This window comes from Carlito syrichta, unplaced genomic scaffold, assembly GCF_000164805.1.
Source record: "Carlito syrichta isolate Samal-C Ts95f unplaced genomic scaffold, Tarsius_syrichta-2.0.1 Scaffold305197, whole genome shotgun sequence".
Classification (NCBI taxonomy): Eukaryota; Metazoa; Chordata; class Mammalia; order Primates; family Tarsiidae; genus Carlito; species Carlito syrichta.
The window spans coordinates 348,461-375,255 of NW_007249293.1; the positions used below are offsets into that span (position 1 = coordinate 348,461).

At 36.7% G+C, this 26,795-nt stretch overlaps 1 protein-coding gene across 1 annotated transcript in view; it reads right to left on the reverse strand.

Annotated features, from left to right (window-relative positions):
• The window catches only part of LRMP (lymphoid restricted membrane protein), a 50,734-nt gene that overhangs the window by 13,886 nt on the left and 10,053 nt on the right, over positions 1-26,795 (reverse strand). The window contains exons 5-15 of the mRNA XM_008061296.1: positions 26,350-26,446; positions 23,727-23,874; positions 21,010-21,091; positions 10,554-10,600; positions 10,382-10,449; positions 10,117-10,224; positions 7,282-7,352; positions 4,163-4,220; positions 2,654-2,717; positions 2,541-2,568; positions 2,144-2,284 (exon numbers count right to left, since the gene is read on the reverse strand). Of these exons, the coding sequence (XP_008059487.1) occupies positions 2,144-2,284; positions 2,541-2,568; positions 2,654-2,717; positions 4,163-4,220; positions 7,282-7,352; positions 10,117-10,224; positions 10,382-10,449; positions 10,554-10,600; positions 21,010-21,033 (609 nt within the window). The 5' untranslated portion in view covers positions 21,034-21,091; positions 23,727-23,874; positions 26,350-26,446. The remainder of the gene's footprint in view (positions 1-2,143; positions 2,285-2,540; positions 2,569-2,653; positions 2,718-4,162; positions 4,221-7,281; positions 7,353-10,116; positions 10,225-10,381; positions 10,450-10,553; positions 10,601-21,009; positions 21,092-23,726; positions 23,875-26,349; positions 26,447-26,795) is intronic.

Genomic DNA, 26,795 nt, shown 5'->3' on the forward strand with positions numbered 1-26,795 from the left:
TATGGTCAAATGATCTTTGGCAAGTGTGCCAAGAATGCACAGTGGGGAAAGGGTAGTCTCTTCAACAAAATGATGCTGAGAAAACAGGGTAAGAACATACAAAAGAATGAAGTTGGACCCTTATCTTACACCATATACAAAAATTAACTCAAGATGAATTGAAGACCTAAAAGACCCAATACTACAAGACTTCTAGAAGAAAACATAAGGAAAAATAATTTATTGAATATGACATCCAAAGCAGTCAACAAAAGTAAAAACAGTCTAATGGGTTGGGCACAGTAGTTCAAGCCTGTAATCCCAGAACTTTGGGAGGCTGAGGTAAGAAGATTGCCTGAGTCCAAGGATTCAAGACCAGCCTGGGCAACTTGGTGAGACCTCATCTCTACAATATATCGAAAAATTGGCTGGGCATGGTAGCTTGAGCCTATAGTTTCAGCTACTTGGAAGACAGACAGAAGGATTGTCTGAGCTCAGCAGGTCGACACTGGGGTGGCCACTGCACTCCAGCCTGGGTGACAGAGTGAGACTCTGACTCAAAAAAAAAAAAAAAAAAAAAAAATAGACCAATGGGACCACATCAAACTTAAAAGCTTTTGTATAACATCAAATCAATAAAGTGAAAAGGCAACCTACAGAATTAGAGAAAGTACTCAAATCACATAACCAAAAGGGATTAGTATCCAAAATATATAAAGAACTCCTACCACTTAACCCCAGCAACATCCAAATAACTCAATTAAAAACAGACAAAAGACTTGAATAGACATTTTCCCAAAGATTGTATATAAATGCCCAACAAGCATATGAAAAGATGCACAATATCACTAATCATCAGAGAAATAATCAAAACCACAAAGCTACCACTGTGTACCCGTTAGGATGACTACCATAAAAACAAATGAACACAGATTGGCAAGGTGAGGATTTGGAGAAACTGGAACCTTCATGCACTATTGGTGGCAATGTAAAATAGTGCAGTTGCTATTGAAAATGGTATGGTGGTTCCTCAAAAACTTAAAAATAGCATTACCATATGATCTAGCAATTTCACTTCTGGAGATGTATACATACCACCCCTAAAGAACTGAAAGCAGGGTCTCCAAGAGATATTTGAACACCTATATTCCTAACAGTACTATTCACAATAGCCAAGAAGTAGAAGCAACCCAAATGTTCATCGATGGATCAACAGTAAGCAAAATTTGGTATATACATACAACAGGATATTATTCAGCCTTAAAAATAAAGAAAATCCTGTCTCATGCTATAATATGGGTAAGCTTTGAAGACACTAAGTGAAATAAACCAGTTACAAATACTGTATAAATCTACTTGTATGAAGTCTCTAAGAGTAGTCAAATTCATAGAAACAGTAGAATGGTGGTTCCCAGGGTCTGGGGTAAATTGCAAAGAGGGAGTTAATAGGGATAGAGTTTCAGTTTTGAAAGATGAAAAGCTCTAGAGATTTGTTTTGCAACAATGTATATAAACTTACACTACTAAACTGTGCATTTAAAATGGTTAAAGTGGTACATTTTATGTGATACACAATAAAAAACAAAATGTGGTTTCTCAATTTTAATATTCTTCATTCCAGATTAGACCACTTAATTTTCCAATCCATCTCTAAATTTATGGCAGCTTCACAACATGGAAGGATAATAGTAGTTGTTGTAGTCCTGTGTACCCTCTTTCTTCTCTCAGTATCCCACAGCAGGCTTGCCCACCGTGTGACAAGACTGAGTCAGTCACCATTCTCTTTCCTCAGCTAACCATAAATGGAAGTAGATGTTCAATTCTCTTCTATGAAGCTTAAAATTGATACTATCTCTCCTACCGCTCAGCTTTTCTGCATGATCACTCTTCTGCCTGAAATCTATTTGAAAATCAAGGGAGAAGGCAGATGACTCATACAGCCCACTTCAAAAGATAATTTTTGCTTTATTGCTGACATTCTTCTATTAGCAAAACTTTTAATTCAGGTTGCTTCTGAATTCTTGTTTTTACAATTCACATTTGGGTGAGGCAGGGCTTGATATCTGGTGTTGACTTTGGTCACACATGTAAAATCATATAAAATTATACAAACCTTACTAGAAATATGACCAAATGGTTAAACCCCACATGTTCTGCTTCTCACCTCTAATAGCTTTAAACAGTTAGTGACTTCTTTCTTCAAATTTTCTTCTGCCAAGTCACGGGATCTCTCTTCAAGCTTCACTCTTTTCTCCAACGTAAACCAGTCACACTTAAACCCCAAAGATAATCTGAGAAATTCTGCCTGTTGTCAAAATAACGTGAAGGTGAGGAGACAAAATTGGACGTGGTCAAATATTTCCATTTAGTACCGAGTTTTACTGAGATATTTCTTTCCCTTCCCAGCAACAAAATGCTGACATGCGTAGGCTTCTCTGCACCTCATCATTGCCAAGCCAAACAGACACCTAGCGCGAGAGCTTGTGCAGCATGAAGCAACTGGAGCAGGGAAGTCTGGAACAATTTTTTTTTTAAAGAAAAAACATTTGCTTTTAACTCACCTCCACCTCCTTCTCATTAGCTGAGGTGCTGCAGGGTAAGAAAAAGAATTTACTCAAATACAATCCAACAGCAAAATAAAACATGTTAACATGCTATGTGAAGAAGCACTTACTTGTCACTTTGTCTAAAGTTAACTGATTTCACAGTGGTTACAGGAAGAGGGGTGACTGTCATGTCTAGGAAAAGACAATAATATATTATTTAGTTAAAAAGACTTAACACCTAAAAGCACATTTGTTTATGGCCTAGCTCTTCTAAAGAAAAGCGTTTCATTTAAATTTGTTTGAGGTGATAGCTAGTCAATAATGGTTTTCTTAAATTTTAAGATAATGTTATGCTAAGCTATTGGGGTCACGATGACATTCAGATCATTGACATCTCAGCATGTGACTAGTCTTTGAAACCTAAAGAATTCAAGGGACAGCTTGATTTGTTCTCTTTGTGTTTATATTTCTTACACTTGATCCCACAGCTAAATGCATGCCTTTCTCTGGTATCCTGGTCATTCTTTGGATCAAGCCTTTAATAGCAGCAGGAATAATTTTAGTAGCAGAAGTAGTAATAATAATAGTAGTAATAAAAATATGGCAACAATAACAGCAACAATAAACATGGCATGAACCATAGTTTTACAATATGCCAGTCCCAGAACAAAGTTCTTTACACATATTATGATTTTCTTTATGACAACTTTGCAAATGATACTCTGTTAGCTATTAAGAGCACTGGATTTAAAGTTGAATAAAGTTGGCTTAAATCTGAGCTTTGTTGGACTCATAGCTATGTGATCTTGAACACGTCACAACTCACAACCTCTTAAAACAGTCTACTGAATAAAGCTGACCTTATTTTTACAAAAGTAGCTAACTTTTCTGAGAACTTCTGTGCCAGGCACTTTTTTAAGTGTTTTATACACATTAATTTATTTAATCCTCACAGCTAACCTTGTGTGGTAGATACTGTTATTGTCCACATTTTACATGCTAGGCCACTTCATCACAATCTACTCATCTCACATAGTATTTGGAAGACTAAATAAAATTACACACATAAAGAGTTTAATCTAGTACTTAGAATATAGCCTATTCTCAATAAAGTGTACTTTTTTTTACTCATTGTTTCCATTTTTCAGATGAGAAAGCTGAGGCTTGAGGTTAAATAACTTTCCAAGATCACATAGCTAGTCAGAGACTGACTTTCTTCACATTTTCTTTTGACAGAAGTCTGTGTGTCTCCAAGGCTGAACTCTATTTACTGTTCCATTCTAATGAAGACAGGTTGAGGAAGGTTATTAGCATTTATTCTGTCAATATTGGCTTATTTACTTTAGGTGGGATACTGAAAAAGAACTCAAACTTAGAATTTATTATCAACATTAGCTTTTCTTAGTTCACAATAGAATACTAGTTCTTACACGTTTTCTGGGATCAAAGAGTTGATGCAACATAAATAGACTTTTTGAAAATGATACAAATGGAATCAAGAAAATCAGTCCTATTGTGTGATCTTATCCAGAGTTGCATAATTCATAGATGGCATATCTTTACTCAAAGCTTTCACCCACAAAAATATCAGCAGGGAACAAAAGTTCCCATAGGGATCGAGAGAAAACATTCCTTACCTCCTGTAGCACATTCTCTTTTATGCTCTTCTATTGTTTCTGGTTCCTCTTTGGTTTCCTAAAATCATAAAGGGTTTTATTGCTGTATATGGAGTGGAAATTCTTCATAGCCAGTCATTTCCCAACTTCCTGTCCTCACCTAATCCTACTTCATCAAAAACATCTATAGTATTCAAAGAACGATACAAAGGGTTAAGAAGAAGAAGAAGAAAAAAAAAACCTGGCTCCAAAGTGGCTTCCAATCTAGCCGAGGCAAAAATGACATAAGCATATGAAAAGCTGGAAACATGACTCAAGTTACAACAATGCAAACTAGGGTTAATTGCCAAATGAATGAGATGGATAAATAAGCGCTCTGGATAGGAAGGAGAGAGATGCCATGGCTTGAGAAGCATGGAAAATCTGCAGACAAGGAATGTGCTGGAGCTTGATGGGGAGAGGTAGGATTGGATGGATGAAGAGGTCAAGTGGGGTGATACGCAGCTATCTCATGTGGCTTTCTAGATGGGTTTCTGGAAAAACTGTGGCAAAGATGGTAGGCAACACTGTTATGTTAGGTGTTTACGCCACATGAATATGTTTTCAGGTCATGAAACTGTCCTATAAATGTATCTGTATAACAAAGGTTACCACAAAAACAGGGTTGAACTGCCTAGGGAAATCTAATGGGAAAACTTTACGTAGCCAATCCTTTTTATGTTAATAATTATCCAACATTCTCAGATTAATAGAAAAATTTAGAAAACCAAAGAAATTTCTTATTAAAAATGAAGTCTAAGAAGACAAATTTCCTTGGTAAATCCATTGACACCATGTCATGACATTTTTAAACAATTGAAACTAAGGTTTCAATAAAATGTAACAAATACAATGATGCAGATTAAACACTAGATTGTTCTCATGGACGTTAATATTCTCTATTTTTTTAAATCCTCTCTCAATCCCAGATCTTTCCCAGTGATGGCCTTTTCTTTCCTGTCCTCTGCAGTCATGCTTCTGGGAGGAGGTGTCCAAGGCTGTTGTTCTTGGTTCATCTCCCATTTGTGACCTATTAGCTACTCTACCCTTCAGTCAACACTCCCAGGAAAGTGCTCTCATCAGTTATCAGTGAGCTTCCATTGCCAAATTCAATGGATGATTAGTCTTTGTCTTGACTTCACCACAGCATCTAAAATGATCTATAAATCCCTTCTTCTTGAAGACCTTCCTTCCCTTGGTTTCCCTCTTGTGATGCCCCTGTCCCATATCACCACAATAGCCCTTCTCAGTCTCCTCTACCTGCGCTGTTAGATACTGTCCATCAGGAGTTCATTATCCTCAATGCTCCCTCCCTTCCTGCCACAGTCCTTGGGAAATCTTGTCCATACACTTGGCTTTTTGCTGATAACTCAAAATGTGTATCTGCTTTTAAAAGTCACATGAGTGACTTTATGAATATGCATATATAGCCATATATAAAATCTCCTTACAGACTACTGGTATCTCACATCAACCTGAAATTTGACCTGTCTCAAACTGATCTTATTTTATCCCACAAGTTTTCTTGTTTTTTCTCCCTACTTACTCTCACGTTATTCTACTCCTGATATGTCACCACTTACTGTGAATTCCACCCCTAAATAGATCTCAAATTAGTCTCCTTTCTTCCATTCTCACTAAATTCACACTACCTTTTTCTCATCTGAATTATTACCAGAGTATCCTAACCAATTCCACCATGGCCATTTCTACATTTTTCTAATCCATTATTTTTTTAAGTGTTTTCAATTAAAGTGCCATATTTTTTGAGATGAGAAGGAATTACTTTTCTCAGAAGATTCTACTATGAAAGACTAAAGGACTTGTATTTTCCTCTGTCACTTTTTTATGAGGGGCAGTCGTTTTCAGCATGCATGCTAGCTAACACTATACAGTCAGCCCTCCATATCCATCAGTTTCACATCCATGGATTCAATCAGCCTCAAATAAAAAAATGTGGTTAGGCCTATGATAGTTGTGTCTGTATTGGATATATACACTTTTCTCTTGTCATGATTTCCTAACAATACAGTAAAAGAATTATTTACATAGTATTTACATCGTATTAGATATTATAAGTAATCCAGAAATAATTTGAAGTACACAAGAGGACGTGTTAGGTTATATGCAAATACTATGCCATTTTATATAAGGGTCTTGAGCATTTGATGACTGAACTTCATACCACATTCAAAGGATCATTACAAATCATATATCCAATTATTCCATTATTCGTTCAGAATAAGCTGCTGTAACCTCCTCTTGACTTGAATTAGCTTGCTTGGGTCTGTTTCTTGTAACTAAATGGGCCTAACTAGTACAATGCATACCTGTCCAGGAGAAAGCAACAATAATACACATACACAAAACTCTACACAAATAACAGAAGGACTATGAAAGCAAGACTCTTGAAGGACCATGGAATTGAGTTCATAATCTACAAGTGACTTTTCAATAATTATTAATTTACACAATGGCAAGGAGTCTTCTCTTTAAGAAAATACTCTTTTCTATGAACATTTCTAACTCTCTTTATAATGTGGTACAGAGCTCTGAAGTGCAACTAAAGCACATTCAGTGCCACTCAAATGGTATTTCCTCCATGATCCCTTCTGTGGCCTTCCACCCCAAGTATTTTTTCTTTCAAATCACTAATCACACTCTAACTATTGAGTAATTATCCGTTTCTTCACTTGATTAGAAGAATATATCCTTAGAATCGATGCCACGCTTTTATTCAAATGTATTTATTAATGCATTCATTTATTTAAGCAGTCCTTTCCTGAGTGATATTTAGCTCATTTTCAACAGATCTTCGATAAATAAATGAATGAGTGAATGAACGAATGAAAGAAAAATCAAGGTGGAGCCAAAAGTTCCTAGTTCTGACTCCATTGTATTAATACGATCTTGGACAAGTCATAAAAGCATTTTGACCTCAACTTCTTTGTCTATAAAATGCTGATTATAATTAAATTCTATGAGTCTCATAATATTTTGAAAGGATCAAGTGAGATAATACTTTTAAGAGTACTTTGCAAACACAAAGTGCCATTTGTAATATATCATTACTTTTATTGTTAACGTGTCTATTTTCTTACCCGATTGAATGCGGTTTTATCCTTACTCATAGAGTCTTGGCATGCAATATTCTCATGAGTTGGACCTGTGCCTGTGAGAAAAAGGAAACACACAAGGAGGTTGTGGGAACAGTAGCAAGTAAAAGAGAAAAAAATGGTGAGGGTGGCAATATAGGCCAACCAGTAAGTAACAAAAGCCTTAACACATAAGACAAATTATGAGCTACAAAACATACATATATATAGTATAACATATATAATATATATGACATAAAATATACATGTGCTTATTGACTTAGAATTAGAATAAGGCATGCCCACGTGAAAGCTAAGCTGTATAAGATTTCCTAATAGAAATGAGCATTTGTACGTTTTTTAAAAAAATCATTTTTATGTTGATGCTGCTTTTTTACTGAATACATTACTGGTATAATAATAGAAAATGAATGACGGAAGAATGAACAGTTAGTAACTTTGTAGTTTTTTTATAGCTTGACAAACTTTTTTTTTTTTAATTACATATGTGGCCAGACGTGGTGGTTCACACCTGTAATCCCAGTACTTTGGGAGGCCAAGATGAGAGGATTACTTGAGCTCAGGAGTTTGAGACCTGCCTTGGCAACACAGTGAGACCTTGTCTCTACAAAAAATAAAAAATATTATCTGGGCGTAGTGGCATGTGCCTGTGGTCCCAGCTACTTGGGAGGCTGAGGCAGAAGGATCGCCTGAGCCCAGGAGGACAAGGCTGCAGTGAGCTATGATCATGCCACTGCACTTCAGCCTACAGAGTGAGACCTTGACTCAAAAAAAAAAAAAAAAATTACATAAGCAAGGCTGAAATAAGGAATGATATTCTTCTAAAACATGGTACTTATCTAAGTAAAATGTCATGGAACTAAGAAGATGCACTTTTCACTTGTGCCATTCCTTTTGCAATTTCCCCTGACTTTTGTGTACTTTATTTGTACTGGAATATACCTGATAGTTCTCCTTTCCTCTCAGTCCACTGTCCTGCACTCAGCTCAGTACAGACACAAAGGTCAGCAGTTACAGATTGGTTTTCTTTCTTTTTAAAAAATATTTACATTAGGTATTATATTAGTAAAATTTATATGAAAATAAAAACAAAATGATAATCAGTTTCTTCAGAGATATACAATATTTTCCCTATAAAAATTTTTAGGTTTTTAAAAATTTTAAGACAGATAGTAGATTCATATGGTCCACACATCAAAAAGTGCACAAATGTTTTTCAGTGAAAATTTTCCCTCCCAGCCAGAAATCCAGTTAACATCCTCACAGTGTTATTCATTTTTGCCTAGTCTTCCAGAGATAAAAACGTTTTTCTACCTGTTTTCCACAAAACACATAACATTTTGTACCTTTTTTCTAAGAAACAATAGATTTTATGTTATTCAAAGAAGAAAAGTCTCCCTATACATACTTTATGTTGGCATATTGGTATTCTATTACATGAATATGCCAAAATGTAATCTCCTGTTGATAGGTAAGTTAACTTGCTTCCAATATTTTCTTATCACAGACAAGGCTGTAATAGATATCTTGTACATATGTCATTTGGGCATCCCTATTATCTTTAGGATATATTCCTGGAAATGAACTGTTGTTCATTGAGGATATGTCCATTTAACATTTTGATACACATTAGACATTTCCCTCCATGTTACAGTAGTCCCCCCTTATCAAAGGATTCACTTTTCACGGTTTCAGGTACTGCTATCTACCATGGTCTGAAAATATTATATACAATAAGATATTTTGAGAGAGCTAGAGATCATATTCATATAACTTTATTATAGTAATTGTTAGAATTATTCTATTTTATTGTTGTTCGTCGTTTACTGTGCCTAATTAATAAATTAAGCTTATCCTAGGTATGTCTATATAGGAAAAATCATAGTGTACACAGGGTTTGGTATATCCATGGTTTTAGAATCTTAGAATGTATCCCCTGCAGATAAGGGGGAATGGCTGCAGTTACAAAAATTTACACTCTCTACAACAGTTTTCTTTGCCCCTTACAACATTACCAACACAGAATAATCAAGTTTTTGCATCTTTGTCTACATGACAGATGAAAAATGGTACCTTGGTGCAGTTTTAATTAAAACTTTTTTATTGGGTTCAAGGTGGAGTGGAAAGACATTCATCAATTAACTTATAAAATGGATTCCATTTCTGCAGTTCTATGGCTACTCTAATTTAGCACCTAAAATCCCAAATTTAAATGTCAGTTTCAAAGAATAGAATGGATTTTTCTTGATTATTATTACTATTTTTCTTGATTATTATTATTTTTTGGTAGGAATTAGAGCCTATTCCTCCCATGAGTGTCAACTAGAGTGGTGTCTCACTAGGAATGGTCAAGAATAACTACTTTGTTTTCAGAGTCAAGTAGCAGAAAAGGGTCTAATATACCATCCGGTTAATGCCCTCGCTGCCTGAGTGGACATCGCTAATTGGTCCATCCTTCTAACCTGATAGATTCTAATTAGGATTCCAAGAATTCTCCTAAGCAGGTGATGTCACATCTGTGTAACAGTTGAAACCCAGTAAAGTCCCGTTAATCTTTGTCATAGAAAATTTTAAGTCCCATTATAATACATCATAACTTTTGTCCAATCTACAAAATTGAAACACAAATTGGTATCATCTCATATGGAAAGCCATGGTTACATCTTAGACTTCTTTTCTCAGACTATGCCTTCAAAATTATTTTATAAAAAATTAATATTAAATAATATCACTAGCTATTAAAGATAGTTATTCCACTAGCTTATAGACCTGCTTTGTGTTTTTGAATGGAAACTATGTTGCTATCCCCCAACAGCTTACCTTGGGTCTCTATCATGGTAGAAGCTGATCTTGTATCCTCCTCTTTCTTACTGAGTGATTTATCATCAAGGTCACCAGAAGCCATATTCAAATTTTCTGATCCAGAATCTACCAACAGGATGAAACAAACAGTATGAATACTATGCAAAAAGGGGTATTTGCTTATGTTCTTCTCATTTGCACACGTCTCAGCAGGTCACAGAACATCAGGCTTAAAGTTATAATACTAACACTCTATATTAATATCTTTTTCAAGTCCACTCACCACTTGAAGTTACAGTACTGTCTGTCGATGAAGTGTGTCTGGATGATGGTAGTATGGGGCATTCCCTGCTAAAGGGATAGAAAAAAATTATTGGAGAGTCAGGTCAAAAGAACTCTCTTAAAAACCAACTGAATATGCACACAAATTTACACAATGACACAAACAGGCAAACCTGGACTGCAGCAGCCTCTCAGAACACATGCGTTGAACACCATTCTCCTTAAGGAAAAAGAAAGGCGATATAAGTTCAATGATCTGACATTTTCCATTCCAAAAAGGTTGTTTTAAGCAAACATTTTCGTACAATTTTAAATGAACCTATATTTGCTTTGCTCTTTCAGAGATGATATGGGAATGAATCGTACGGGGCAGATAGATATACACACTTCCTCAAAGCTGCACTTACCCCAAAAAATTCAATATTAAGTATATTTACAAGTCTGATATTTAAAGAAAACCTGATAAATTCTTGGGCAAAATAAATTCTAAACTCAAAGGGCAGATAGAATTTATTTCATAAACTTAAGTCAAGTTTTCTTTAAGCAGAACATTCTACGTGGGCATAAAATAACATTTCTATGTATGGGGATATTTCTCAACCTAAAACGTTTGACCTGGTGATTTAAAAACAGTTCTCAGTTTTCCAGCTAGACAAGTCATACATTTTAAATTTAATACATATTTCAAAAATCTGAGGGATTAAAGAGCTTAACAAAACTGTGGTCCTAGCCTGCTAGGGCAAGTGTTTGAAAGTCTCACATGAACCTCTGAATTTCTACCGGGAATTCTTAATTTGGGGGAAACTATGAAATTAAGGTTGAACACATATTCTCTTCCAAAAAATACAGTGAGTATATTGTTTCCTTCTGATAAGCTTTTCTATAAGTTATTTTCATTATTATTTGATTTTGTTAGATAAATTAATAAATTAAAATTGAAATAAATCAGACATCTGAAAAACCTGCACAGACATGTAAAAATGAAGACATTTAAGTATTTCATAATCAAACACAGAACATATTATTTGCCACAACCAACAGTAGGTTTCTATGGAGGAATGCTATACATCAAATACAGTATTTAGAATATATTTAAGGAAATATCTACTAGTCACAGAAAGGCAAAGGTTTGCCAAGGGTTCACTGAATTTATAGTTACCCAGTAGAATAAGTAGCAGCTTACATCTGTTTAGCACATTAGAATTTACAAAATCCCTTTCATGTTTCATCTCATTTAATTCCTCCAACAAACTTGGGCGTAGATTTTAGCAAGAAAAGACTTACTGATTACAGGTAAAAAAAATTAAGACCTAGTGAATAAACTAGTTTCTCAAGAGCATTCAGAATGGTAGAATCAGTCTTCAAACATGGAATGAACTATACACAGTGTTCTCTCGACTGTAAATAAAACTAACTTGGGTATATGATAATCCATTCTATATGTGACTGAAATTTTTCATGCCACCTGTTTAATTCAACAAACGTTTGTCAGAAACCCACTTTGTGCTAGAAATAGTGACAAAAGTTAGAGACAAAAAACAAACAAAAACCAACCCTTGTCCTGAAAGGTTGTGAGCCAGTCAGTAACAGAAATATATAACATTAATACTGCTTTATAATCTATGAACATGCACAGAACAGAATTAAAGAAAACTTGTACTTTATAATCTGTAGGCAGCTAAATGATGAAGGCCCCATCTTTAAAATATTTAAATGAGCCGGGCTCAGTGGCTCAGCCTGCAATCCCGCACCTTTGGGAGGCTGAGGTGAGTGGATTGCCTGAGCCTGCGGGTTCGAGACCCGCCTGGGCAACGAGACCTCATCTCTACAATAAATCAAAAAATCAGCCAGGCGTGGTAGCGCGAGCCTGTAATTCCGGCTACTCGGAAGGCTGAGGCGGAAGGATCGCCGGAGCCCAGCAGGTCGAGGCTGCGGTGGCCGGGAGCAGCCACTGCACTCCAGTCTGGACGATAGAGTGAGACTCCAACTCAGTAAATAAATAAATAAATAAATAAATAAATAAATAAATAAAAATATTTAAATGAGTTGTATTAGTAATTTTATGTGCCCATTTAACTATACTCCAATATATATATAAAGAAAGCTATAAAACTTGGAGAAAATTAAGTATCCTTCAGTTTTATTGAGTATCATACTGCATAAAATCAACAAGAATTTATTTCTTAATAATAACAATAAAAAGTCTATTTAACATTCTATAACACATAAGCTTTGTTCCTATGTGTAGCTTGAAATGACACTGATTATTGCACTACAACTAAAAAGTGAACCTTGGTAGAAAAGACTTCATCCTGTACCCATCAGGGTCATGGATATTTGTGTTTGATATTAAGAAATACTTTTAAAATTTGCAGTTTTTATTTCCTGTTCCACTGAACTAGTTTCCAATTTGGAGAAAAGAGAGTACACCAATTTTTTGATTAAAAATATCTAAGTATTATTTTTAAAGGGTCTACTTATTATTGAATATCAAAATAACAAGTACAGCAAAAATACAATTTGCCTTCATTATATTACAAATGAGCCTCCATTGTCTTCACGTTCTGCATCAGGTCTTCTTTTGCCTTATATCTTATATGTGAAACATTTTAGTTAGAAGTCTTTTGATAAATACAAATGCTTATTTTATTATTTACTTATTTATTTTTTGAGTTGGAGTCTCACTCTATCTCCCAGGCTGGAGTGCAGTGGCACACTCACAGCCACCTCAGTGTCGACCTGCTGGGCACCAGCAATCCTTCTGCCTCAGTCTTTCAAGTAGATCTCACCAAGTTGTCCAGGCTGGTCTCAAACCCAAGGGCTCAGGCAATACACTCACAAAGTGCTGGGATTACAGGCTGAGCCACCTAGCCCGACCACAAATGTTTATTGATTAAACAAATAATTCTGTAATTTTGGAGAAATCGCATATATTTTGTAGCCATATGTTACTACATTGTTCTGAAACATTTGCAAAATAAGAAATTGGATATTACTCCCAAATCATTAATCTTTATAAAACTCAGTGACCATAAAATAACCCAAAGCACAATATATCTCAATCCTACATTTTTTGAAATTTGGTCTGACAACATTTTTTTCTTCTTATAAAAAAGATAATCTATGAAAAAGATGCTCTAGTAGACAGATTTTAAACCAAAGGAGATCAAGAAATTGATTAAGAGCAAGAAAAAGAAAGTTCAGATGAGAGATTTACTTACATGCAGAAGACTGGCTCAAGTCAAGGAATGTGGCACATGTCGATAGCATAGAGCAGGAAGAGTGCTCTTCCTGTCCAAGCCATTCAAATATTAACCTGATATTTAATATGTAATATGTAAATATTAAATTTACATGAAAAATCCATGGTCCAGCCCATTTGCTTTTGACATCAAGAGTCTAATGTAGGGTGGGGTAGTCAAGGTACTCATGGCACAAAGTAAGAAAGATTCTCCCATAGGCTGGATCAGAAGATGCAGAACACACACACACATACACACACACACATACATAGCAGTATTATTTCAATAGATAGAAAAATATAAAGAATAAGAAATAACTTTAAAGATATTAGTGATGCTAATTAATTGGCCCAGACAATCTCCCAAGATTACTTTATTTTTGCTTTTCTAGATGAAATGCTGCTTAGACTACAGATTTTATGATCAGAAACTCTTTTGCAAACAAACATTTATATTACCAATGTAATGATGACTACTGGATATATTTTAGACAACTGATGTTAGTTTAATTAATGTGATTTTTCTGAGAACAAAAGAAAAACTGAACAAAAAAGGTCTATATAGATTTGCTTCAGATTTTGACTCAGTGTTCACTTAAATGTTCTGAAAAGAGGAAGAATGTTAAGTTGAATTTTAAAAGATTAGAATTACTGGAACCTAAATAAACTAAATTTACTTATATGTTTTCTTTTTCAATTTGTAACTAAAAGTACACCACACCCTCAGATCTAGAGGACACACCCACCACTTTGAGGTTCATTTACAATACAGTTATCAGTCAACTTCTGTATGTCCCAATTTTGCAACTGGCAATATTATTCATTCTCCAAGGTTATTAATGCTGCACCCACACACAACTTGAACGAACAGGACAGACAATGACCAGAAAATCTCCTGAGATATTTTTAAATTGATCCTGTTCTTGTCTTCAATAAGTCACCTCCTCCCAGTGATAGTATATCTTAGACAAAAACATGTAATGACATGAAGGAGAACTCAAAGGGAAGCAAGACAATATTTAGTGTATGTGACTTTTCTTTTTAACAGCCAAAGGGAAAACAGAGAAATTCAGACCCCTGGTCTGTTAAAAGATATCCTCTGAGCATCACATTGACGATATTTCTGATTCTGGATGGTAGTAACGGCTAAATTTTTTTTGTGTGTTTACTATGATCTAGGTATTTCACATATCATATACTACAAAGCACCTTGATAGAGTTATATCTGAGATTGATGTAAGGTAGAAAAGAGAATCCGTTTTGTTACAACAAAATTTTTACGGAATTTCTTAATTCTTGGAGTATTTGGGGACACAAATAGATACCTAACCCCATGTCCAGTTTTGCAAAGGCCCAGAAAGTCTTTGGTTGTTTTTCAGACTGAATGGTGGAAATAGTAACTAAGGAAAGAAAGACAGACTAAGGAGTTGGCAACAGGACCCTAAAGAGAAATTGTCAAGTTTGATGAGAAATTGAGGAAGAGGATTTAGCTAATCAAAGGAGCAGTAATACCAGATTCAATGTTACTGATTGCTGTGTCTCCCAGCCCTGCCAGATTATCTATGTGTCTTGAAAAGTAAAAGGTCATTTTAACAATCACAATTACAAGGAGCCTGATAACAACACTTTGACACCCTCTTCTGAAAGTGCTGGAACAAGAAGGGAGAGTTGTCTCTCTACTGACTAGGAAAGGGAGATCATCAGAGGTTCAAGCACAAAGTTCTAAGGAGGTCAGCAGAGCTGTGGGCAGCGACCATGGACAGTATAGGCAAACAAAAAGAACTGCAGAGATGTGAGTGGTGAAATCAACTTTTATGCCCCACAGTTTCTCAACAGGTCAAGTCTATCTGGAAGCGACTAATTGGTAATGCTTGAAGAACATGGTACATTTGGCATGCTCTGGAGCTTTTTGAAAATGTTGTAGAAAAGAACTACTGAAACATTCATTAGTCATCAGCAAGTGAAGAAACAGGGCACTGAGAGGCATTGTCTTTCCTTTAAATATGACCTACTTGGTTTGGTTCCATGGACTGGTTAGGCCAGAACTTAGCTGTGCAGATATGTGTATGTGTATGTATATATAACATCTTTGTGTATATTTGAATCCTCAAAAGAACCATGAAAATCAGTATCCTTATTTCACATAAGCAAATTCGGACAGCTTATGTCACTTGTCCAAGTTCACACAACTAGTAAGTAGAGCCAATCTTAAATCCAGGTGTGCCTGATTCCAAAGCCTATACTATGTGGTTAGAAATTCAATGGCATTACTAGGAAAAAAATTCAAATAAATATAAAAATAGAACAGAATAATGAATCCTTGTATATCTGTCATGCAGATTCAACAATTATCAACCTATAGTCCATCTTGTTTCAAACTCTCACTAAACCCCCCTCCACATTGTTTTGAAGCAAATCCCAGATATTATAACATTTCATCCATAAATATTTCTGAATGAATTTCTAAAAGATACAGACTGAAAATAATGTATTTCTGGCTGGACGCAGTGTCTCAGTCTGTAATCCCAGCACTTTGGGAGGCCAAGGCGAGAGGATTACCTGAGCCCGGGGGTTCGAGACCAGCCCAGGCAACTTGGTGAGACCTCATCTCTACAACAAATCACAAAAACTAGCTGGGCATGGTGGCATGCATCTGTAGTTCCAGCTACTTGGAAGGCTGAGGTGGAAGGATCGCCTGAGCCCAGGCTGCAGTGACCATGAGCGCGCCACTGTACTCCAGCCTGGGTGACAAGAGTGAGACTCCAACTCAAAAAAAAAAAAAAAATAGGAAATAATGTATTTCTTTCTTTCCTAACTTCACCAAAATATCCCAAATAAATGAACCCACTGAATCAGTAAAGAAACTCATCTCATCAAGAATGTTTCCAAATGAGCTCCAAATTATTTTACTATGAGATGTTCTTTTTGAGTCATTCATCTTGTTAGAGTCCTTTGCTCTCTCAGAGGTTCTCTTATGAATACTAATGTTCACTTTTATCTTACATTGTCCCTTCTGAGAAACATTCTAGAAGATAGCTTCCTCTGAGAATATGGGGAAGGAAGAAAAAGTGAACCTCAAGTCCTTAGGAACATGAGTCCAAGAAAGAAGTCAGAAAACAGTACATTAACGGAGTGTTTGCTCTCATTGTTTTAAAGAGACCCTCCAGAAAGCACTGAGTATAAAATAGATAAATAGGCATTTAAAAAATATGAATGGGCAGCTACCGAACACAAATCTATGTAGGATGCTAGATGTACTTGGTGAAAGGTCAAATAAGGGCACTCTCCAGCAATACAGGAATAAATATAAGAAAATGGGTAATTATGATGCAACCAGAATGCAGACGACAAGGGAAGGGGAACAAAGAGTTACTGAGGTCTCTAAGAAGGGCATGAATTAGTTTTTTCTTGAGTGGAGTCATTGAGAAGTGAGGAGACTCAGGCCCGAAAACATGACTTTTCTGGACCATACAGAGGTCAGCCCAGGGAAAAACCTAACCTTCCTACTTCTAATCTATTATAATTTTTCACCCCAAGAAGGACTGGAAGTGCTAGATTGTCAACATTTCATGCTACCACAATAAAAGTTTTATTGTGTTTCTTAAAAACGGGCTTTGACAGTCTAATAGAATTTTGATAAATGGAAAAGCATACATTATTCTGGGCAAAGAAAACAGCACAAACAAGTTTATGTGATATATTCCAACAAAATGAGCTACCTGGCTTGGTTGACGTACTGGGACAACCATAGGAAGTGATGGGGAAATAAAGGTAGAAAGGTAGGTTGTAACAACATTATAGAAGAACTTGAATACCAGGTCAAGTTGTTTGCCATAAGGCTGTAGAATGACAAAATTCATCATCTAAAGCCAATGGGTTAAGAAAACACCATCATTTGGGGGTCCATTGGAATGAATATGGATTATATTTTTTATAATTTTGATCTGTTTTATTTGAATTTCCTGCAGCTATTATTACTAATAAGAATGCTTAGAATAAGCATTTTTAGAAAATTACTAATAAAACTAATTCTAAAAATTAGTAAAATTGGCAAATTTACTAAAAATTAGTAAAATTACTAAAAATTATTTTTCTCTAAAGAAAGGCATTTTATTTTTTTTAGATTAGAAAATATAATTTATTTAGAAAGTAAATTTGAGAGAGAAAGAGGAGATTCATCTCCCCAAGGTAGGGGAGGGGGCCAAAGCTTAAGAAACATGACCTGGCCATAACTCAAAGAACATATGGCCACACCATAGCTTAGGAAGGCAATGGCCACAATGGCCTGGCAATGGCCAAAAAAGCATTTTCTAGAAGAACTTTCTACTAGCTTGAGAGACAGGGGAGTGAGGGAGCATATAAAAGGGTGGCTGGTGGGGAGTTGTTCAAAGGACCAGAGGAGGAGGTGGAGAGTACAGCTACAGTTCTTTTCCTAAGTGGGATTATTGAACAATGAGGAAATGGAGGCCTGAAAACATGACTTTTTCAGAGTCACACAGAGGCCAACCCAAGATAAACCTGGGTTGCATGGGTGCCGGGCTTCTCCCACAGAGCTGAGACCTAGAAGAAGCAGGTTGAAAACTGGTGTAATCGGTCACAAAGGACAGCCAACAGGCTAGTTCCGGGGTACAACAGAAGAAATGGTACAGAATACAGAATGAAAAACCTTCAGGGAACCTACAGAGAACCTATACATTTCCTCAGGAGCATCTGACAAGAGTTTCTAGCATGAACCCTGTTAACTCCTGTTCCTTAAGGGGTATCAAGACCATGGTGAAAACCACTCAGTCACATATCCTAATGAGACAGAATGAAGAAGTCCTGTTAGAAATATAAGGTAGCACATTTCTTCGCCAAAACTCCACTTTCCAGAAAACTATGAGTGACTATTAAGATCAAAATATCTAAATTTGGTATACGAACAGTGGTTGTGAAAAGGGCCTATCATTTGAAGCTAGACAAATCTGAATTTGAATTGAAATTATGACTTACTAGCTGAGTGATCTTAGGTAAGTTTTTAACTCTGTCAACTTCAGTTGCTCATGTATAAAAAGCAGGGAATATCTACCACTCAAAGTTGTAGTGAGGATTAGTAGTATGGCATGTGAAAATGCTTTCCTACAAAGCTCTTGGTGCACAACTAATCTTTGTTTCTTCCTTCTTCTTAGTGAAGTTAGTGCCAGATAAAAGGGAAATTACTAATAACCCAACATCCTGTAAGCTTCCAAATTCAACTTCCTTTATTGAAACTTCATAAGAACTGCTATGCAATAGCAAAATAAAATCATTTCCTTTTTCTTTCTTTTTCTTAGTTACTCAGTAAGACAGGTACTAGTGAATGGGGGAAAAATGTCAGATACACACACTTAAAAGGAAGAATAGTAACAGGTCATAAAACTCAATGGTAAAAAGAAATATAAATCCATTTTTAAATTGGTAAAATATCTGAGTAGACATATTTTCAAAGAAGATACAGAAATGGTCAACAAGCACATGAAAAGATGCTCAACACCATTACTCATTAGAAAAATGCAAATCAAAACCTCAATGAGATATCAATTTGCACCCACAAAGATGACTGTAGTCCAAAAGATAGACATGTACCAGTGGGTATGCAGAGAAATTAGAATCCTCATACATTGCTGGTGGAAATATAAAATGGCATAGCCTCTGCCAAAGTCTATTTTGCAGTTCTCAAAACAATAAACATAGAGGTAGTATAAGATGTAGTAATTTAATTTCAGGTATATACCACACAAAATTAAAAACATGTTTGCACACAAACATAAACTAACGTTTATAATAGCATTATTCACAATAGCCAAAAAATAGAAACTCAAATGCCCATCAACTGATGAACAGATAAACCAAATTTGGTATATCAATACGATGGAATATTATCTGGCCATTAAAATGAATGAAGTACTGATATATGTTATGACATGAATGAACCTTGAAAACTTTATGCTAAGTAAAAGAAACCAGGCACAGGAGGTAAAGTGTTATGTGATTCCATTTATATGGAATGTCCAAAATCGGCAAATCTATAGAGACAGAAAGTAGATTAGTGGTTGCCTAGAGATAAGCACGTGGGGGAGGGGAAAATAGGAAGAGACTGCTAACTGGTATGGAGTTTCTTTTTGGAGTGATCAAAATGGTTTAAAACTGATTGCGGTGATGGCTGTACAACTCTGTGAATATACTGAAAGTTAATTAATTGAACAATTTACATTAATGAATTGTTTGGTGTGTGTATTATATCTTAATAAAGATATTTTTTAAAAGACAAAGAAGAATGACGGACTGCCAGATCCTGAAACAGAATTGTCTCAGGTTGCAGGTCAAGGAAGGCACTCAAGTCACACGTCAATGGTCTAGGGCAGGGGTCCCCAAACTCTTCAGCCTGCAAGGAACTGGGTCACTGGGCCACACACACAGCAAGAGGTGAGCGGCAGGCGAGCAAGCAAAGTTTCCTCTGTATTTACAGCTACTCCCTGTTGCTCACATTACTGCCTGAACTCCACTTCTGTCAGATTAGTGGAGGCATTATAGTCTCATATAAGCACAAACCCTATTGTGAACTGTGCATGTGAGGGATCTGGATGTGCCTTATGAGAATCTAATGCCTGATGATCTGAGGTGGAGCTGAGGCAGTGATGCTGGCACTGGGGAGCAGCTGCAAATACAGATTAACATTAGCAGTGTTGTTTGACTCCACATCCCTCCACCCCGCCACCATCTGTGGAAAAATTGTCTTTCATGAAACCGGTCCCTGATGCCAAAAAGGTTGAGGACTTCTGATCTAGAGAGTTGACCCAAGTGACCTTCTCAAGGCACTTAGTGTTATCCTCTTCTTGGGTAGAGAAGTGGCATGAGTACCTGATTTCATCATTTAGTACCTGATTACTCTTTATGGGCATGGCCCTGTTCTGTGGTCTTGACAAAGAGCCATCCCCTCAAATATGATCTAGCCCTAACCTCAATTCTTAGAGAATCAGTGAGACCTGAGACTTCTGATAGACATTGGTGAATTTAGGTCCCAAACCAGTCTGCCTCTTAAACAAAAAGTCTATACACTTTATCCAAATCTTTTGGTTATATAACCTAGAGTTTATACTATACAGGAGGTAGAAAGCCCCCAAATGACTGAATTTTAATTTTCTGACTTTAAAGGTTGCTATTTCTCATGCATCTGAGGTTTATGGTGTCACATTCATACTTGCTATAAGAATATTCATAAGAAAGAAAGAAAAAAAGAAAGAAAGAGAGAAAGAGGGAAAGAGAGAAAGAAAGAAAAGGAAAGAAAGAAAAGGAAAGAAAAAAAGAATATCCATAGAACGGGATCAGAATATGGTAATGCTGAAATTGAAATCTAGTCCAGTACTCACTTCCATACACGGGTCATTGTTCATCTTGATGCAACCTGAAAGATCTGTTCCTGGGTCAGGGCCACCTGTGGGGTCTGGACACCTGGCAGTTAAAAGTTGGAGTTATTTACTACAGATGGAAAAACTGAAAATTTTAGCAGATACTAAACTATAACATAGTTCCCACTCCCCTACCAATTTTATCAAATTTCTAATTAAGTTCATGGCTTAAGTAAGACATAATGAGAGAGAGCTCTCATCTCCATCAGAGAGAGGTTACAAACAACAGAAAATCCAGTCAAAAATGAAAATGAAGAATTTGCAATTCAAAATTATCCTTCCTCACTCTCAATACAGGAAGGAAATTTTATGGATGTACATGGTCCTCACAAATGCCACTGACATTTCTGAATTTTTCCTAAGGAAGATTAGTCTGATACTTAGAAGGGCAGGTGAGGACAAATGAGCCTCAAAAAAGGAGGTGGGGCAGGGACAGGGGTGGTCCACAAACGCCTGTTAACCTTGAATGTGAAAAAAATAAAAATAGGATCAAAACCTGACTAAATTAATTTAGCAGTATATAGTTGATATGACGGTCTCTGCTTCTAGTTCCTGAGACAGAGTTTCTAAAATCCTTTTAGTTAGGGGCGCTAGGAAAATCTTTTGTTCTGATATTTAGTCTCTGACTCTAGCTCCTGTCACAGAGTTCCTAAGACCTTTGTGATTTTCTGAGTGATAGGAGTGTTTGTCACAGAGTTTCTGAATCCCTTGGAACTCCTGGGTGAAGAAGCATCTTTTGCTCTAATGAGGTGACTCTCAGTGGGCTCCTGGACAACCTCAGGATGGAGGTTGGTTACCAGGGAAACCACCCCGTGATTACAGGGTTGGAACTTTCAGTCTTTATCCCCAATCTCTTGGGTGGGAAGAGGGTCTGCAGGCTGAGTTGATCAGCAATGACCAATTTTATCAATCATGCCTATTTGATGAAGCTTCCATGAAACTCCTAGGACAGGGCTGGGAGTTCTGGGTTGATGGGCAAGAACACATCCACATATGGGGAGGGTGGTGTACCCCAACTCCACAGAGACAGACTCTCTTGCACTCAGGACCCTTCTAAACCTCTCCCAATGTATCTGTTCATCTAGCTGTTCATTTGTATCCTTTAAAATGTCTTTTGTCATAAGTGGGTAAATACAAGTTAAGTATTTCCCTGAGTTCTATGAGCTACTCTAGAAAGCTAATTAAACCTGAGGAGGGATTCATGGGAACCCCCAATTTTTAGCCAGTAGGTCAGAAGAATAGGTCACAACGTGGGACTCACAATTGGCACCTGAAGTGAGGGGCAGGCTTGTGGGACTGAGCTCGTAACTTATGGGGGTTATCTGACACTATCTCCAGGTAAAGAGTATCAGAACTGAGTTGAATTAGAGGGCACTCATTTGGTGTCTGCTGGAAAACTGGTTGGTGTGTAGAAAATCCCTTGATGGAAAAAATCACACATCTGGTGTCAGAAATGTCATGTCGAGGGTATAGTAGGCAAAAACAGTTCATTTGTGAGTTTGCTTTCTCCTTTAAGTTGGAAGATCATTATGTGAACTTAAAAAGGAGAGTAGGGAGTGCAGGAACAGAAATCGGTTCCCAAAGACTCGTTAACCTTGTGTGTCAAAGGAATAAAAGTATGATCAAACACTACCTAAGTTAACTTAGTAGTATGAAGTATAGTCCCTAAAACTGGAAAACATCTTAGGTAGTCTAATTTGTCTTTTAAATTTTAGAATGGATATTATGAAATTTTTTAAAATGCAAGGAAACTACACTTCAAGACAACTACAGCCATGTCTTTATTTTAAAACTGTAAAACTTCAGAAAGTTAGAGAAGTTCCACAGCAAAAGTTTCATAATAAGGATATTATGGCTGGTTATTATAGTGGCTCACACCTGTAATCTCAGCAGGCCGAGGCAGGAGGATTGTTTGAGCCCAGGAGTTCGAGTCCAGCCTGGGCAACATAGTGAAACCTTGTCTCTAGACACAAAATCAAAAAATTAGCCGGGTGTGCGCCTGTCGTCCCAGCCACTGGAGAGGCTGAGGCTTCAAGATGGCTTGAGCCTAGGAGTTTGAGACTGTGGTGAGCCACGATCAGACCATTGCACTTCAGCCTAGGTAACAAGAGTGAGAAACTGACTCAAATAAATAAATACATAAATATATACATATATACATACATACACACATACATAGTTATTATCTCAGGATATGTTAATCAAACCGATATAGTTTGGATGGTTGTCTCTCCAAATCTCATGTTGAAATGTGATCCCCAGTGCTGAAAGTGGGGCCTAGTGGGAGGTGTCTGGGTCATGAGGACGGATGCCTCATGAATGGCTTGGTACCTTCCCCGTTGTAATAAATGAGTTCACACTCTATTTCACATGAGAGCTGATTGTTTAAAATAGACTTGTGCCCCCTTCAGTCTCTTGCTTCTGCTCTCACCATGTGACACGCTGTTTCCCCTTGCCTTCTGCCATGAGTCAAAGCTTCCTGAGGCCTCACCAGAAGGCTAGTGTCATGCAGAACTATGAGCCAAAATAAACTGCTTTTCTTTATAAATTACCCAGCCTCAGGCATTCCTTTATAACAATGCAAAATGGACTAATATACTAACAAATGAAAATGTTAGGAAATGGGAATAGGCCACCCATGAAGAGAAGGGCAAGTAAATTTTGCTCTTTTAACTTACTTGTGTTGTTTTGTCACATCCAAAGCACCATCCTTTATTTCTCCATATGTAGGCCTTTCATGCAAAGTATGGGTTTGGTTGGCTACACATGAGGAAGGTTTCAGCTCCAGTGTTGGAATCGCTATAAGACTATCCAGAGATAAGGCATCTGCAATAGAACAAGAAAGAATAAAAATTGAGATTAATTTCTGGTTTAAACTACATCAAAGCATAAACTCTTCCCCTCTTGAAACATCAAACCATTTCTAAAAACCAGAAGTTAACCCAATTCTGTTAACATTTTAATGTAGGTGTCACAGGGCGGTGGAAATGGCAAATATTTAAAAAAGAAAAAAATTGTGAGGAAGTCCAGAAAACCTTTGCACGTTAAGCAACTAAAGGTAACAACAATCTACAGTCATTTGGCAAAATCCAGTCAACTGCCTGTTTTGTAAATAAAGTTTTATTGGAACACAGTTGCACCCATTTGTTCACATATTGCCCATGGCTGCTTGTGTGATGTATCAGTAAAGTTAAGTAGTTACAGCAGAAACAAAAATATCTACTATCTGACCTTTTATAGAACAACTTTGCAGCCTCCCAAAGAGAAAAGTATTAGACATTGTGATTAGAATCCGTCCAAGAGTGGCACAGAAAGCAGGTTAGAATGAGAAACCATTCATTTGGGGAAATTATCTTGTCATGTGTGTTTTTGAGTATAGGAAGCAGCAGAGGTTAATGGGGAAAAAATAAATAGGCTTTAGAGTCAATTAGAAATTTTTAGCTCAAATTCTGACTCTGCCACTTACCAGTTGTGTGATCTTGAATAAATAACTAAGCCACTTTGCGCCTCAGTTTACTTATATATAAAGTGATAGATGACTTTGGGCAAATTACTAACTTACTGTTCCTGTGCTTCCTCATCTTTAAAATGGTAATTCGGCTGGCCTTGGTGGCTCAGCCTGTAATCCCAGCACCTTGGGAGGCTGAGGTGAGTAGATTGCTTAAGCCTGCAGGTTTGACACCAGCCCGGTCAACTTGGTGAGACCTCGTCTCTACAATAAATCAAAAACTAGCTGGGTGCAGTAGCGCGCACCTATAGTTCCAGCTACTTGAAAGGCTGAGGCAGAAGGATTGCTGGAACCCAGCAGCTCAACGCTGGGGTGGTGGTGAGCATACCATTGCTCCAGCCTGGGCAACCGAGTGAGACTCCAACTCAAAAAAAAAAAAAGGAATTTATCTTTTGGGTACAATGTTCACTATTTGGGCAATGAGTATACTAGAGCCCTAATCTTACCATTACACAATATATCCATGTTACAAACCTATACCTGTACCCCTGAATCTAAAAGAAAAGTAATAAAATAAAAAATAATTAGCATCTATGTCATATGGATGTGGTGAGGATTAAATGAGTTGATACATATGTTAGGAGCACAGAACTGTGCCTGACACACAGCAAGCTCTCTTTAAGTGCTGCCACTGTTGCTGGTGGTTGTGGTCACTGAGTTATTGTGAACAAAATATCTCCATAAAGCACTAATCTATTGTCTAACACAAAATGGACATCCCCATGAATAGTGTCAATACTTTCCTCTCTTTTAAATGCTTCACAAGTTGCTCTACTTTCTCTTTATGCCTTCTTAAATTTATTTAGATAATCATCTCATTTCTTTTGTCATTTTGGAACCAGCCATTAACTTTTGCTTTGAAACACATCCAAGCTGTGCTGAGAAAATGTAACTACTTTAAGCATTTCCTAGAATAAAGCTCTTTGTTTTTAGCCTGTATTGAGTAATAGTCCACAATTGGACTCACAACCTGTTTTTTCCTTCTCCAAACTAACATTCTACTGTATCTCAATCTGAATCCTCTTGATTCTTTGGTTTTTGTGTGTGTGTTTTTTTTTTGAGTTGGAGTCTCACTCTGTCGGCCAGGCTGGAGTGCAGTGGCATACTGACGGCCACTGCAGCCTGTACCTGCTGAGCTCAGACAATCCTTGTCTTAGTCTTCCAAGTAGCTGGAACTACAAGTGTGTGCTACCATGCCTGGCTAATTTGTTGATTTACTGTGGAGATGAGGTCTTGCCATGTTGCGCAGGCTGGCAGAGATTCCTGAGCTCAGGCAATCAATCCTCTTGCCTCCACCTCCCAAAGTGCTGGGATTATAGGCGAGAGACGATGTACCTGGCTGAATCCTCTTGTTTCTAAAATGATCTGGCCACCTTTGACTCTTTTTCAAACACTTAAGACATTTTGCATTCTCGATTTTTAAATTTTTGTTTTGTTTGCTCATGTCATTCTTACCCACTAGAATACTTTTTTTCATGCTTTTGCTTTTCTAAATCCAAACTATCTCTTAAGGCTTGGTTCAGCTCTCACTTCTACGGAGTCTTGTCTTACTTCAAAAAGCCCAGACCTTGTCTTCCTATCTGTGGGTTATTTTTGGACTTATTCTTTATTATACGCAATATGTTGCCTTGTGCAATGCAGGTGCTCAAATAAATATTGATAGGCTACATTCAGGGATAAATATCCAAGTATTCAACAATTCTTCCTATACAAATAGGATTCTAATTAATTATTTCCCTTTCAAAAAGCACCCCACCCCCAGCTATGTCTGGAGAGGGGCTATCCATGCTTACCCAGCAGAGGTGTGTACCAGCATGTATGTTTCAAGGTCAGGAGTGTTTGATGTATTCTTGCTTCCTGACCACTATATAAGTTGTGGCAACACTGCTTCTGAACAGAAATCAAGCATTATTAGATGTCTAAAGGAATCTAACAGTGTATTTCATAATCTATTCTCTTCATTTTTAAAGGCAAAAATAATATCACTAGTCTCAAATGAACATGTGAGAGAGATCAGGAAGAAAATAAATTATGCTGAGTAAAAAAGCTTTCACATGATTGTTCAAAAGGTATGCCATATGAGTAAATGATAATTCTTATTTAAATATCACAGTTCAGTAATTTGCCAGAATGCTAGCATCATCAATTCCAAGTAATTGACACTTTGATATAAACAAATACATTAAGGAAAGAGTAATAGGTGAGAGACAAGCTTAGTTATTTTATTCTTCATGACAGT